Here is a 16,488-nt window from a genome sequence, read left to right on the forward strand (position 1 = left end):
AATAAGGCCCCGCCCCCTGCCGGAAGTCGCTGCGGCGGGAGGCGGGGCTGGCTGGCTGGCTTGGTCCGGCCGCGGCGCGAGAGCCATGGCGGCCTCTGAGGCGGCGGCGGCGGATCCCGCGGCTCTCGCCTCGGGCGCCCAGGCCGTCCCGGCGGCCGCGAGGGGAGCCGCCGCCGCCTCGGGCCCGTGGGTGCCCCCTGGGAGGCTGAGAGGCAGCCGGCCGCGACCGCCGGCGGCGAGGCAGCAGCCCGCGGGTTCGACGCCGCCGGCCCGGGAGCTCATCCAGCCGTCGGTGAGCGAGCTGTCCCGGGCCGTGCGGACCAATATCCTGTGCACGGTGCGCGGCTGCGGCAAGATCCTGCCCAACAGCCCCGCGCTCAACATGCACCTGGTCAAGAGCCACCGCCTGCAGGTGAGCCCGCCGCGGGCCGCGCCTCCGGGGCCTGGCGCCGCCGAGCGTCTGACGCGGGCGGCGGGGGTGGGGGCCGCCGCGGCCCTCGGAACGGGCCGGACCGCCGAGGGCGGCCCTGGCAGGGAGAGTGGAAGCCCGGACGCGGGAGGGCACGGCGAGGGGAAAGCCTTGGGTCGCGCGCCAGGCTGTCGGGCTCCGACCCGCGGGACCACCGGCGCGCACGCGGCGGCGGCCCGGGCGTTTCTCACGGTCGTGCCGGGAGCTCTCACGGCACCTCCGTCCTGTTGTTGCAGAGAAACCGGTGACGCTGCCCGCGTAGTGCTGGGCTTTAAACGCGGGCTCGGCTCTGTGCCGGCGCTCTTTGCACCACACCCACAAGCACCTCCTTCGGGCCTTTGGGTGCTGCCCAGTCGTCAGCAGGGAGCTGCAGATTTGGCAACAAGTTCTACCGCGTTGGTAATACCGGCTTTGCTCAGGAATGAGACCTAAGGGAAGTCTCGCCCGAGGATCTTAAGAGGGGACCTCATATATAATTACAGGACAATAATCCTGAACGTCCATTCCACCTTAAATAAAATGGAGAGGTGATTCTTTTTTCAACCCGAAGTGCACGTCTGTGGAATGCTTATTAGAAATTCAGCGGTCCAGCCCCACCCCATACCTCTTAAATCATAATTTCTCAATCATTACAATAGGACATTTCCTTCCACCACTTCTTAAAGTTTCTAAGCCAACAGTGGCTTAGAACGTAATTTCAAAGTGTGTCATTGAACCTACATTGTGAGTATGTAGCTTTTGGTGGTCTGACTTGATTGAGGAGCAAGTTTAAATCACCTGGCTTCCTGCATGGTATGTCTGCCCTACAGGTAAAGCTTCCTCAGGAATGTTGTTAGAATCAGACTTCTGATAAGAATTTAACAGAAAGCTTGAGGTTGTCTTCTGTAGTAGGGCAGATATGATGACCATGAAGGGCTGTCCACTTCCAGCTCCAGCTGATTAGAGAGGCAGCAGTGTTCTTAGGAAGATGAGGGAGCCCAATCAGGAAATGTACTGTGGAGGTGGGTCTGTAATTTTCCCTGCAGGTGGAACTGCAATTTTCCATGATAGTTCTGGGTTGCTTCCACACACAAGTGCAGTAACTTTGGGAACGGTCATTCTCCTGTTTTCTCCTTCATACTAAATTTTAATTAAACACTTCCCTTGCTTAATCATATTTTAAGTTGAGTGGATGAACTATGTATTTGTAGGAATTCTGCAGCCTAACTCCTGTGTTCTCTTGAGCTCATATGTAACAGCCATTACCCACCTTCAGATCATCCCCTCACTGATTAATTACTAAGGCAGACATTACATCTCTAAGCACAACGGAAGTGGCCAGTCTGATGAGGACTCTCTTTACAGTTGTTGGCCTGAACATCATTCTGACAAGCACTTTTTAACACGTTTATATTGTTGTTTTTTGTGGAACTGCTGTCAGGAGCTATATCTGTCCAGACCTTGTGAAGCATCCTTTAAGCAAAAGATAACCATGTATCAATACTTCTCAGGATTGGTTTGGTAGTATACAATTGTTCATTTGCTTTGTCCTGTCTGACTTTTTGCAACCCCTTGAACTGCAGGACTCCAAGCTTCACTGTCCTTCGCTATCTCCCTGAGTTTACTCAAACTCATGTCCATTGAGTCAGTGATACTATTCAACCATCTCATCCTATGTCATCCCCTTCTCCTCTAGCCCTCAATCTTACCCAGCATCAAGGTCTTTTCCAATTAGTTGGCTCTTCGCATCAGATGGCTAAAGTACTGAAACTTCAGGTTCACCACCAGCCCTTCCAATGAATATTCAGGATTGATTTCCTTTTGGATTGATTGGTTTGATCTCCTTGCTGTCCAAGGGACTCTCAAGAGTCTTCTCCAACACCAGAGTTCAAAAGCATCAATTCTTCGGCGCTCAGCCTTTTTTATGGACCAACTCTCACATCCATACATGACTACTGGAAAAACCATAGCCTTGACTATACGGACCTTTGTCAGCAAAATGATGTCTCTGCTTTTTAATACACTCTCTAGGTTTGTCCTAGCTCTTCTTCCAAGGAGCAAGCGTCTTTTGATTCCGTGGCTGCAGTCACCTTCTGCAGTGATTTTGGAGCCCAAGAAAATGAAATCTGACACTGTCTCCATTGTTTCCCCATCTATTTGCCATGAAGTGATGGGGCCAGATGCCATGATCTTCATTTTTTGAATGTCGAGTTTTAAGCCAGCTTTTTCACTATCCTCTTTCACCTTCATCAAGAGGCTCTTTAGTTCCTCTTCACTTTCTGCCTCTAAAGTGGTATCATCTGCATTATCTGAGGTTGTTGATATTTCTCCCAGCAATCTTTATTCTAGCTTGTGATTCATCCAGCCCAGCATTTCTCATGATGTTCTCTGCATGTAAGTTAAATAAGCAGGGTGACAATATATAGCTTTGATGTACTCCTTTACCGATTTGGAACCAGTCCATTGTTCCATGTCCTCTTCTAACTGTTGCTTCTTGTCCTGCATGCAGGTTTCTCAGGAGGCAGGTAATGTGGTCTGGTATTCCCATCTCATTAAGAGTATTCCACAATTTGTTGTAACCCACACAGTTAAAGGCTTTAGCGTAGTCAGTGAAGCAGAAGTAGATTTTTTTTAAACTCCCTTTCCTTTTCTATGATACAGTGTATGTTGGCAGTTTGATCTCTGATTCCTTTGCCTTTTCTAAATCCAGCTTGTTTATCTGGAAGTTCTCAGTTCACATACTGCTGAAGCCTAGCTTGAATAAGTTTATTTCTAATTGTGTTTTTAAAATATATAAAGTTCAGGAATTCTGACGATACCAATTCTGAGCATACAGTAGACTAAGAAGAAGGAATATGTTTGAGGCAAGTGCAGATTTTGACAGTCAGGTCTTTACTTGAACTTTAGCCCAGCTGAGTATCAGTAGCCTCTCCTGCTTAGAATCTGTGTGAAGCCATTCTTCTAGTTCTAGTCATTTCTCAAATTTCTCTTGTCTGAAGACAGCACACTGCATTCACGATCTCTTTCTGAACTGAAAATTGAACAACCCCAAAATGGACTCTCCTGAGTTTCCTTTCTAGGTCACTAGAGAGACCTGTTTCAGGGGAAACTGGAGAAACCTCACCCTGAACCATCGTCGTTTTTTTCTTGTCAAACGGGCTCACTTTGCTTCCTTGTTCTGTCTTTCTAATCATGTGGCCCCTGAACATCTGCTGTCTTGGTGGAAGGGGGTTCTTTTTTTTTTTTTTTAATAAAGGTGGCCTATGTGACAAAACAGCCATATCTGCATAGTGTTGCCCAGTGTCGTGAATCTACACTTAGTCAGGAGCCAGAGTAGCAGGCTCTTGAGTTCAAACACTGTCCTTGACACTTGATGATCTCCAAGTGTTGGGGTGGGTAGGGGAAAGAGGACAGAGCTGATGGGGAGCTCCCTGTTGGCCTGGAAGCCTGAGTATGTCTGCTTGGAGATATGCATAGTATTCCATGAAGACTTTCCCTTTCTTCCGTTGATTACAGCTACTTAACATAATTCTAGTTTCTTTCCAACTTTTCTTTTTTCTTTCCTAGTTTGTTTTAGTTTTTTTTCTTTCCTAGTTTGTTTTTTTCTCCTAGATTATGATCATCTTTTCTTCCCTTCCCCATTGGTTGCTGTGGGGTTCTTATTTTATTCTAACCTTTCTTCAAAAGGTATCCTGCCCTTACACACATATGCCCTTACGATTAACAAGTTCTTCTGAATGATGATGGATAAAAATGGAGATAGAGTTGTAAGTTGTAAGGTACATAATACCTTGTGATTTTATGTGGGTTCCTGGTGATTCGGGGAAAAGAAGAGTAGGAGTAGATGAGCATTTCTTGATTCTTTTATCCCTCATGTTTGAAAATAGTGAAAGGGACCCAAGGACCATTAAAGAACATCTTATCCAGCAACACATATTTTTAAAGCATGGCGTAGTGGATTTTATGTTATGTTCGGTTCAGGGTTTATTTTTAATGATTTGCCAGCAGTTTTTTCTTTTTTTTTTCTTAAAGATTCCAAGTTGCTCCAGATCATATTGTACAAAGACTTCTAATTTTAAATTTACAATAACAGAGCAAGCTATTTTTCTTCTTGGATATATTTCTATGAATGCAGAGAGGTGCTTGAGAAGCTACAGTGCCTTTTTTTCCCCCCAGTTTTTGCCACAGTTCCCACAATTCTTTGCTTTTATCCTCTCTTCTTCATCGGGGTCCTTCCTCTTGCTTTTCTTTATCTTTCTCCATCTTGTTTTTTAGTTGTTTCCTCTCATAAGTTCTTTTTCAAATTCTTTTATTTAAAAGATTTTGTAAACTGGTACCCAAAAAAGTACACAAAACATAAAGTATTCTCTGTATATTTTTTTCAGTTATGCACAGAAGATAAAGTTAAAAAAGTCTGCTAAGTTTTATTCTGGAATGTATATAGCACTTAAGAACGAAAATATCACTTTTTACTGCAGTTCATATTTTACTGTGCCATCACCATTTCTTTTCTCCCCTGTTCTCATCTCAGAGCTTATTGTCTCTAAACAGGGATGGGCAGAAGGTCAGGAACTGGGGTAGAGAGGTGGTGTTGGGATGGGCAGAGGCATTGGCCCTGAGAATGCGGTAAACTGAACAGCACCAGGTTGTTGCCACACGTGTAATGACAACAGCAAGATGTTGCCGTCAGTATGGCTGCCTTTAGTGTCTCATCCTGGTGTGTGATACAACTTTGACTTAGGTGACCATAAACATTTACTCTTTAAAAGATTCCTAAGTGCAGCAAATATATATTCCTCCTCTTGAAAACATTTGGGGAATGTTAAGTAGTTCCATTAGATGTAACAGAGAAATGACAGAAAAGATGTGTAGTTTGAAGCTGTTTAGTCAGGACTTTGGATGTCCCAGTGGCTAGAAGAATTTGGACTTGAGCAGTATTGGAGTGCCCTCGAATATGTTTGAGTGAGGTAATGTTATAATCAGAGCTATATTTTAGAAAGGTGAATTTGGCAACATGTGAATGAAAAGAAGATTGAAGGTTTAGAAATTAGGCTAGAGACAGTCCAAACAGAAAGTCAGGAATACTTGAACTATTGATGGTAGCAGTGAGAAAGGAAAGATGAGGAGGTCGTAGGAGACATTATAAAAGAATAGCTAGCAAAACTTGGAAGCAACCAAGATGTCCTTCAGGAGGTGAATCAGTAAATAACAGTGATACATCCAGACAATGGAGTATCAGCCCCAGAAAGAAATGAGTGGTCATCAGTGGTTGTCAGTGCTTACAGGGAAAGGTAGCATGAATAGGTGGAGCACAGATTTGTAGGGAAGTGAATACACTCTGTATGGTATTATAATAATGGATAGCTGTCATTATCATTTGGCAGAACCCATAGATTGTGCAGCACCAATAGTGAATTCTAATATAATCTATAGACTTTGGATCGTAATGATGTGTCAGTGTAGTTTTATCAATTGTAAACAAATGTACCATTCTGCTGAGACATGTTAATAGTGAAGCAGGCTATATTGGAGTGGGATGGGGGACTGCATATAGTGTATGGGAACTGTAATTTCCACAACTCTTAAAAATAAATTTTATTAATTTTTTAAAAAGGGAAGTGAACAGGTATATGATAACATGATAGGGAATTTGAAAGGGGGTCATAAAAGGATTGCTAAGCAAATTGAAGATGTTTTAGAAATGAGCATGAATTTTGTGGTGACCCTGTAAGCAGAGTTTTATAGAACATTTGACAGACTAAAACACAGAAGAGGGCCGCCTCCTTGGCATCTAACTTAAGAAGAATTTGGTAATGGTTAAGTGAATTAAGGCTTTTATAGTCTTTCTTAATATCTTCTCCACATTTCATTTTTTTCTTGCATATTATATACTAGAAGGAAAATAATATAAGTTTAAAAAGTATTTCCTTTAAAAAAGATAAACTGGTGAATGGGATGAGTTTGCTGACAGTGTTATTGTCATTTGAGCCTAGCAGATGTCCTTCTTTTAACAAAAGCAGCATTCCAGTCAGACTTTCACGAGTATAATATTTTCTTTAAGACGAGTCCATAGATTTTCTTTTTTAAATTGAAGTATAGTTGATTTATAATGTTATGTTCACAGCAAAGTGATTCAGTTTTACATATATATACCTTCTTTTTTTATATTTTTTTTTCTGTTATGGTTTATCACCAGGTATTGAATATAGTCCCCTGGAGTATACAGGAGAACCTTGTCTGTATATTCTATATATAGTAGTTAGAGTCTGCTCACCCCAAACTCTGGCTGTCCCTCCCCCAGCACTCCTCCTCCTTGGCTACCGCAAGTCTATTCTCTATATCTGTGAGTCCATTTCTGTTTCATAGATAAATAATTTTGTGTCAGATTTCAGATTTCACATATAAGTGATATCATATGGTAGTTGTCATTCTCTTGACTTACTTCACTTAGTATGATAATTTCTAGTTCCATCCATGTTGCTGCCAGTAGCGTCATTTCTTTTTTATGGCTGAGTTGTACTCTGTGTATATAGCACATCATCTTTATCCATTCATCTGTTGATGGACATTTGGGTTGTTTCCATGTCTTGGCTATTGTGAATAGCCCTGTTATGAATATAACGGTGCATGTATCTTTTTGAATTATAGTTTTATCTGGATATATGCCCAGGAGTGGGATTGCTGGATCATATGGCAGCTCTATTTTTAGTTTTCTGAGGAACCTCATACCGTTTTCCATAGTGGCTGCACCAACTTACATTCCCAGCAACAGTTAGGAGGGTTCCGTTTTCTCCACACCTCTTCAGTGTTTATTATTTGTAGACTTTAATGATGGCCATTCTGACTGATGTGAAGTGGTAGCTCCCTGTAGTTTTGATTAGCATTTCTCTAATAATTATCGATGTTGAGTAATGTTTCATGTGCTTGTTGGCCATATGTATGTCTTCTTTAGAGAAATGTCTATTTAGTTCTTCCACCTGTTTTTTGAATGGGTCGTTTGTTTTTTGTTGTTGAGTTATATGAGCTCTTTGTATGTTTTAGACATTAAGCCCTTCTATGTTGCATCGTTGCAAATATTTTCTCCCATTCCACAGGTTGTTTTTCCGTTTTATTATGGTTTCCTTTGCTGTGCAAAAGCATGTAAGTTTGATTCAATCTGATCTGTTTACTTTGCTTTTATTTCTGTTACCACAAAAACAGTGTTTAATGTATAGTATGAGTTTAGATTAGCTTATTGGCACTAAGTTGGTAGGCAGAAAGCAAGAGAAGCAACAAAAATCTCTACAGCAGATAACTAGTAGGTATAATAATGGAGTGATTATGTGATAGCCTTAGTCGCTCAGTCATGTCTGACTCTTTGGGACCCATGGACTATATATAGCCCACCAGACTCCTTTGTCCATAGGATTTTCCAGGCAAGAATACTGGAGTGGAGTACTTCTCCTCCAGGGAATCTTCCCAACCAGGGATTGATCCTGCATTGCAGGTGGATTCTTCACCTGCTGAGCCATTGGGGGATTATGTGACAAGCGCCGGTCTATAATACTGTTAACTAATTAACTGAGCACTCACCACAGCCCTGCAGTAGGTCCTATAATCGTGCCTACTTTACAGATAAGGAAACCAAGACAGTTAAGTTTTTCAAGGTCAAAGGAAAGGAGCAGTTCAAACTACAGCAGTCCATGTTTCCAGAATCCATGGGTTTAACCACTGCACCATGGTTCTTAAGCTCAGCTGCACATTAGGATCATCTACGGAGATTGTTAAACCAAAGGGAGTCTTAGCCGCACGGTTGTTCATTTCCTGTCTAGGTACATGCTGATGGTAGAGGAGGAGGTGGCATGTTCCAGAAGTATTGAATCCTTTCTCATCACAGCACATAAGGACTAAAACATCCAGGTGCTGCTGGAGCAGCTGAGGCCTGAACATGTGTCTGGTTGTTTCCAGTGACCCGTAGAGAGGTCCTTCATCACTCCAACCCCCCACACACACCTTCCTCTGGGGCCAACTGGTGGTGGCCAGTTAAGAATTATACAAGAGGCCATAGGTGTTTCACTCCTGACGTATGTGGGTTCATTAAGGGCAGTAAGATAGTACTTCAAGCTAAATTAACTCACTAGTTATTTTAAAAACCCCAGTCAAAAAGTCAGTCACATACTTAACAGCAAAGGATAACTAGGATGAGTTAATATATATATGTGAAGCGCTTATAGCAATGCCTGGCATAGTAGTAAAATCTGTGTTATCGCTGGCCATTATAATGATTACTAAATTTCAGATTAGAGCCTGGTGCCTGTATTCATGCTGCCATAAAGGAGCTGTGTCAGCAGTTTTAGCTCTGTTAGGGGGGCATAGTGTGGTCAGAGTCACTGTGCTCTTTATCAGGAAGACCTAAGTCATAGTCAAAGGAGGTTTTTTTCAGAGGCTCACCCTAATTCAGTGGGGGTGAGATAAAAAAGAAGGGAAGACTTAAGGATGACACTAAGTCTTGAGCCTGAGAAACTCTTACAATTAGAGACATTGGGTTAAGGACAGAGATTTTTAAATCTAGAAGGAATGTTAAAGAAATGGATAGAAGATTTTTAAACAACATAGTTGTTTTTTGTTTATCTTGTTTTGAAAAATTTTAACATGTATTAAGTTATAGTTTACGCATGATAAAATTTACCCATTTTAAGTAATTCAGTTATTTTTAAGTAGATGTACAGTTCTGCAACTATCACTGCAATCCCAAACTTGAGAATGTTTTCATCACTCTATAAAGATCCCTGTGCACATCTTTAGTCCTTCCTTATTATCACTCCCAACTCATTCTGATGGTTTTTTAAAGATAATTATTTCATTTTTCTTTTTCAGGATGGCATAGTAAATCCAACAGTAAGAAAAGATTTGAAAACTGTACCGAAATTCTACTGTTGTCCAATTGAAGGATGCCCTAGAGGCCCTGACAGACCATTTTCTCAATTTTCTCTCGTAAAACAGGTATTTTACTTGTCTTAACTATATACTTCTCTAGGGATGAAATGCAGATGCCATAAACCCAATGTATTCTAATTACTTACCAATCATACCAAGAGAATTGAGCAGAAAGCTGCTTATAAGGACAGACACCCAAGTCTCTCACTTGGAAAAAATGAGTGGGTGTGAGTAAAGGCTGGCTGGTTCTGGGGGGGAAGATGTCCAGAATGGATTTGGAGAGACCAGGTCAGCAAAGTATGATAAATTGGGTGTGCTTCCAGATCTCTGGTGTGAATCTTTCAAGGTCAGAGGAGCAGAGGCATAGGGAGATGTTCTCCCTATGGGAGTGAGAAACTGTAGGAAAAGAATTTCAGAAGCAGCTCCCTTAGAGAGGAGGGAGGGACCCAGTCAGTGGGGAAGGTGGTGATTCTGGACTGGAAAAAACTGAAACACTTCCCTGAGGGTTTGCTGGAGGGCGTCCTGAGAGAAGCACCCCAAGACTTGTTCTGCTTGCAGCACTTACTTGTAAATCAGAACCTGGGGGGTGGATACCACGGATTGTTTCCAAAACAGTCTCAACTTTTCACAAAGATGAAGCTTATGATAAAGGGCAGCTTGCCTGCTTTTACATTCTTTTGATTTGCACAGCTATATTTTATCATGTAAAATCATTGTTATTTGGGGTATGTTGATGACTTTTGAAAGGTTTTGAGCAGTTGCAGATTTTAATTTTGGTCCTTTTGTGTTCTTCCTAGCACTTCATGAAAATGCATGCTGAAAAGAAGCATAAATGTAGTAAGTGCAGCAACTCATATGGCACCGAGTGGGACTTGAAAAGACATGCAGAGGATTGTGGCAAGACCTTCCAGTGCACGTGTGGCTGTCCCTATGCCAGCAGGACTGCGTTACAGTCCCACATCTACCGAACTGGCCATGAGATCCCTGCAGAACACAGGTAAGGGGGAGGGGCTGGTGGCCCGAGAGCCAGCAGCTGTGGGGAGAGCTTCAGGCGACACTTCCTGGAGAGCCGTTAGCCTGAAAGGAGGGATGGTGGAGGAAAGATGAGAAGAAGGGAACTTTTGGAAATGGCAGCAGTACTAGTAAATAATCCACATCTACTTGACCCAGTTGTTCTCCTTACTCTTCCACCAAGTCCTTTTAAAGGTCCTTCTTATTCCCAATTGAAACTTACTGGGCTTTCTTAAAGATCTATTTTTGGCTCTTCTGGGTCTTGATTGCTGCATGGGCTTTCTCTAGTTGCAGTGAGCGGGGGCTGCTCTTGTGTGCGATGCCAGGGCTTCTCACCGTGGCGGCTTCTCTTGCTGTGGAGCGCAGGCAGCGGTAGTTGCAGTGCACAGGCTTGGTTGGTCCACCACAGGCAGGATCTCCTCGGACCAGGGGTCAAATCTGTGTCATTTGCATTGGAGCTGGATTCTTAACCACTGGCCCACCAGGGAAGCCCCTACTGAGTTTTCAATTCTTCCGAAACGTTCATCGTTATTCTATTAGAGGGATACTGGATTGTTGGAGAGTTTTTTAAATCATGAAACCGCTTCATTTGAAAGGTCAAATTTATATTTGAATTAATAGCTTCCTATTTTAGAAATGATAATCACTGCATTATATGTTAGCTTCCTGATGCTTACGGATCTAAGTTGAGTTCTAGTACTTAGAGCTTTACCCAAAGAAGGTGTGCTTCCTCCTTCCCTGTTTGCATGTTTCTGAACTTCTGTGTAATAGGCCAGGTTACGAAGGGGCTTTCTTTTCACTGGGCTGAATCTGACCCCTGCTGTAGATGTGAGACATAGAGCTTACAAATGAAGACACAGTGCCAGGGTTGATGAAGAAAGCTGCAGTTTAAAATCACTTTACTCTTTTTAACTCTGCCATTGCTTTTAGGGATCCACCTAGTAAGAAAAGGAAAATGGAAAACTGCCTGCACAGCCGGAAGCTGTCCAGGAAGACCGCTGAATCACTGAGCAACCAACCAATTCCACGACCAGATGCTCCAGAACTAGAAACTTCAGAAATAAAGATGGTGGCTTCCTTTGAAGACTCTTGCAGCTCTAATGCCAAACAGCAGACTCTTCCAGCAGCTCCAAGGTACCCTCAGAAGTTGCTTTTACCAAAGCCCAAAGTGGCTTTGGTTAAACTCCCCGTCATGCAGTTTTCTCCTGTGCCCGTCTTCGTGCCTACAGCCGACTCCTCAGCCCAGCCTGTGGTGTTGGGTGTCGACCAGCAGGGCTCTGCCCCCGGGGCCGTGCACTTACTGCCCTTGTCCATTGGAACCCTGATCCTCGGCCTGGATTCGGAGGCCTGCTCTCTCAAGGAGGGCCTCCCTCTTTCAAAAGTTGTCAATCCTGTTGCTGTTGAGCCGATTAGCACAGGTATTCAAGTGAACTTGGGTAAAAGTCCATTTAGCCCGTTACAAGAACTTGGGAACACTTGTCAGAAGAACAGCATTTCTTCCATCAATGTACAGACAGACCTGTCCTACACCACACCACAGTTCATGCCGTCTGCACAGTGGGCCAGCCCTGACTCCTCTGTGTCGTCCTGTTCGCAAACTGATTTGACATTTGGTTCCCAGGTTTCCCTTCCCATTAGTGTTCAAACTCAGACTTTTTTGCCCAGTTCTAAGGTAACCTCATCCATCGCTGCTCAGACTGATGCATTTATAGATCCCAGTTTCCAGCCAGGTGGGATCTCCAGAGAAACTCAGACCAGTGGAATGGAAAGTCCAGCAGAGGACCGAGTACAGATGGACCAAGCTGTAATGTGTGGAGACATTTTTGAGAGTGTCCATTCATCATACAGTGTGTCTACAGACAATATTATAAGCAGCGGCTTAGTAGCAGAGACTGTAACTCATGACTTGTTACCTCAGAACCACCCTAAAACTTTAACTCAAGACATTGAGAAATCCACCCCAATTATAAACTTCAGTGCACCAAATAGTATGCTTTCATCACAGAACATGATAGATAATCAGACCCAAACCATGGATTTATTAAGTGATCTAGAAAACATCTTGTCAAGTAACCTACCTGGTCAGACGCTGGACAATCGTAGTCTTTTGTCTGACACAAATACTGGACCTGACAGCCAGCTCCCATCTGGCCCAACCCAGAATCCTGCAATTGATTTTGATATCGAAGAGTTCTTTTCAGCCTCAAATATACAGACACAAACCGAGGAGAGTGAGCTTAGCACCATGACCACTGAGCCAGTCTTGGAGTCGCTGGACATAGAAACCCAAACTGACTTCTTCCTTGCAGACCCTTCTGCCCAGGCCTACAGTTGTAGGGGGAATTCTAGCTTCTTAGGCCTTGAGATGTTTGACACGCAGACACAGACAGACCTGAACTTCTTTTTAGACAGTAGCCCCCGTCTGCCACTGGGAAGTATCCTGAAACACTCTAGCTTTTCCATGAGTACTGATTCATCTGACACAGAGACCCAGACTGACGGAATCTCCACTGCTAAAAACCTGCCTGCCCTGGAAAGCAAAGTTCAGTTGAACACTGCTGAAACACAGACCATGAACTCTGGCTTCGAAACTTTGGGGAGCTTATTCTTCACCAGCAATGAAACTCAGACAGCAATGGATGACTTTCTTCTGGCCGATCTGGCCTGGAACACAATGGAATCTCAGTTCAGCTCTGTTGAAACCCAGACATGTGCAGAACTACACCCAGTCTCCAACTTCTGAAAGCGGAGTCCACATGGGGGATGGATTCACAGTTCCCTTCTGGATTTAGAAGATGAAGAACAGGGACAACAGTATTAACTCTACTGAATGTAGTCGACGATATAGTTACTTCGATTCTTTGAGGTTCTTTGCCTTTTTGTACTTGTAAACATGAAATTTGTGTAAAAATTTGTGAGTGTATTATAAAGTGTAAGATGTTGATCTGAACATGATTGTTTTTGTGTTGCCGACATTTGCCCTTTCAGTGTAGTCTTCCCTTCTTTAAAAAAAAAAAAAAAAAATGTATCTCACACCTTTAAAACCCATCTTGCCATTTAGCTGAAGCCAAGCTCACCAGGACTAGGGTACAAACTTCAGATCTTCAAAACATTTTCGTCAAAGCATGACTGACTTATATTGCACCTAAAATACTCTTGCCAGTGCTTGTTAAGAAATTCCTGTTCCCTGATAACGTGTAAAGAAGTCTGACGCTGCATCGTCAGATTTAAACACCAACAGCTTCACCTGCTTTGACATCTCACTCTTCCCTGATTTGAAGACACAAAGGAAAACTACTGTTGTCTTTAGCTTCTGAGACAATTTGCATATAGTCAATGCCATCCCTCTAGGTGAACTGTTCCTGGTATGAACATAAGTGTATAGTGCTTTGCTCACAAGACATGTTGCTGTACAATTATTGCTTAAAGTAGTAGCGGCAAGCACCTAGTGTAAATAGTGATCCTTTCAGTCTGAGTGACAGTAAGTCACCCCACCTCTGGAAAGGCTGGGCTGTGGAGTCACGCCCGTTAGCTCCTCCTGGAGTGTGTCCCACAAGCCATCCCTCCTGCACCCTACCGAAGGCCACGGTGGTGCTCCAGAGCTGCTGCTCAATGTGCACCCCACCCTCTGAGTGTTGTTGCTCTAAATGTTGAAAAACAATAAAAACAGCGATGTAAGGAGAAAAAGATATTCCCTGTTACATGTCCATACTTTTCATAAGCTTGCTAGGGCAAGAGTGCAATCAACAACTATAGGAAAGTGAATCTTCTTTTCATCCACCTCTCATTTTTTTCCTTGAATGAGGAGACACGTTGGTCTAGCAAGAATAGTGTTTGTGCCTTGAAGACAGCAATTCTAGAATAGATCCGTCTAAAATACGGCATTCTGCATTATGTTGCTTTGTTTGTTTAGAGAGGGTAATACTGAACAGTCTTCAAAGAAAATGAGGTGAAGATCTAGTACTTCAAGAACATAATATGTTTTGAGATGGCTGAGCAGTCAGGTACACCTGTAGGGTTTTTTGTATTTATAAGATCCTGAGTTCTTGATTGTTGGCCAGCTTTCAGGCAGGTAAAAATCAATGCAGTCTGTACATCTTTCTAAGTTTACCCAAAAAAATGCTCTGTTCCTCATGTGGCACATGCTTTATGCTGCTGAAGACTAAACCCTCAAACTACAACCTAAGGAGGGAACTAATAATTAGAGAAAATCACTGGTGTTGCTACTAATTCCTGTCCCATTGGTGGTAATGGATAAGTAACATGTCCTCGGCAGATGAACTCAACCTGGTAGATAAAAGTTTGCTTGGGTCACAGTTGCCTATGAATATGGGTTTCAAAACAAACATAAAGCCTTAACTTAGTATTTCATTATGTTTTAGAATCATCACTGCCTTAACGTTTCAAACATCTATTTCAGTTCTCCTAGTAAGGAGAAGTGCATGTTTGTTTTGGCTTTTTGTAAATATATATGCAGTGATCTATGGCTTTAAAAAAAAATTTGTGTTTCTGTGACAATGTTTGTTAATCCAGCCAACTGAATTATTTACAGAAAATTGAGCATGTAATAGTTCATGTACCAGTAAGAACTGTCCCCCACCCCGAACCTTAGTTTCCTGAATTGTTCTAAGATTTGTAAAAGCTGAAAACTCAATGATTAAAGAGAAGTGAGAATTCTACCTTTTGTGTGAATTCTTCAACATATTCATGACTTTGTTGCTTTAACTCTTCACAAATTCATCATCCTCTGAAAGTCACATGATGAAATGACTGTGCCTAGTTATCTCCATTACTTTGTTCATGAAAATATGCTAAGTTTTCCCAGTAGAAAGGAAAAAGACATTCTATTACCAAAGCTGCTATTTTGATGTAAAGTTTTTATTTTGATAAAAACTACCATTAAGTTTTTGGAAAAATTTTTCAAAGGAAATTACTCATTTTTTTTTCATCCAAATGTCACCATTTCATAATGGGGTGTCTTTTATCTTTGTAAGTAATGTGGTTCTGGCTTAAGAGCAAATATGTGAGAGTAAGGCTATGAGTAGTTCTTTGCTCAGTCACTAAGTGTAGGAAAGCCAAATCAATATGTTTGATTCCTTTGAGATAAAGGGAAATGAAGAAATTTTTTATAGACTTACCTGAAAGATGCAAAGTTTGAAGCTACTTTTGATTGGAAGAAAACATATCAGTGTTAGTCTAGTTGTGAAGTTGAATTCTTTTACTAGTGGCAACTGAAAGCGTGGTACTTTCATGTAATCCTTTATGATCTCAATTTTAGAATGCTTATCTTAGTTCCAGTCCAAACTTAACCTAATACTGACACTAAAGAGCGCTTCCTACTTGAATATTTAAAGTAATGCTTCTCAGATTTGTCTTCAAGAGGCTCTTAAACAAAGACTGGGAGGAATGTGTAACTTAGAGGCATTTAGGAATGATGCCTTTGGTTCAGTTCAGTTCAATTCAGTTCAGTTGCTCAGTTGTGTCCGACTCTTTGCAACCCCATGAACCACAGCACGCCAGGCCTCCCTGTCCATTACCAACTCCCGAAGTCCACCCAAACCCATGTCCATTGAGTTGGTGATGCCTTTGGAGTCTCAAGTATTATGTGGTTTTATTTTCCTTATATATGTGTGTGTGCTCATCTTACGTACATTGAAGTGTCACTGATTAGATCTGACACTAGGAAAGTACACAGTCTTTTGACTTACTGGTTACTCCCAACACCTAAAAGACTTAAAACATACGAATGTTAATCTAGTTTTTTCAGCAAGATGTAGGCTAATCTAATGATAGTCGAGAAGATAGTCCTTTAGATATCTGTTTTAAAGCACTGTTTTGCAGTGCTTAAATCCAAAGTTTCTCGCAGGTGTGTGAACTGCATTTACTAGTGTGTGTATCTATCAAGAGAGGCAGGCTAAAGAGCAAGTGGAAAGGACTCTCAGATTGTTGGTGTCCTCAAATTAACACATTTGGCCTCTTTATTTTAAAATATGCATGTGTGGGGACTTCCCTGGTGGTCCAGTGTTTAAGAATCCCCCTGACAATGCCAGGGACACAGGTTCAATCCCTGGTCCAGGAAGATTACACATGCCACACGGCTAAGCCTGTGTGCC

General features: G+C 42.4%; 1 protein-coding gene across 2 annotated transcripts; it reads left to right on the plus strand.

Moving 5' to 3' along the window:
* Positions 1–85: 85 nt before the first annotated feature.
* ATMIN (ATM interactor) lies at positions 86–15,054 on the plus strand. Of its 2 annotated transcripts, XM_061138086.1 has the most exons (5): positions 343–412; positions 7,543–7,588; positions 9,305–9,430; positions 10,162–10,361; positions 11,306–15,054. In XM_061138086.1, exons 2-5 carry the CDS (start codon positions 7,562–7,564, stop codon positions 13,116–13,118), a joined length of 2,166 nt encoding a protein of 721 aa, XP_060994069.1. In that variant the 5' UTR covers positions 343–412; positions 7,543–7,561; the 3' UTR covers positions 13,119–15,054. The 2 variants fall into 2 exon arrangements, with proteins under 2 accessions (XP_060994068.1, XP_060994069.1); XM_061138085.1 differs by lacking the exon at positions 7,543–7,588 and having other exon boundaries at positions 86–412.
* The last annotated feature ends 1,434 nt before the right edge of the window (positions 15,055–16,488 follow it).

Source organism: Dama dama, chromosome 4 (assembly GCF_033118175.1).
Source record: "Dama dama isolate Ldn47 chromosome 4, ASM3311817v1, whole genome shotgun sequence".
NCBI classification, from domain to species: Eukaryota; Metazoa; Chordata; class Mammalia; order Artiodactyla; family Cervidae; genus Dama; species Dama dama.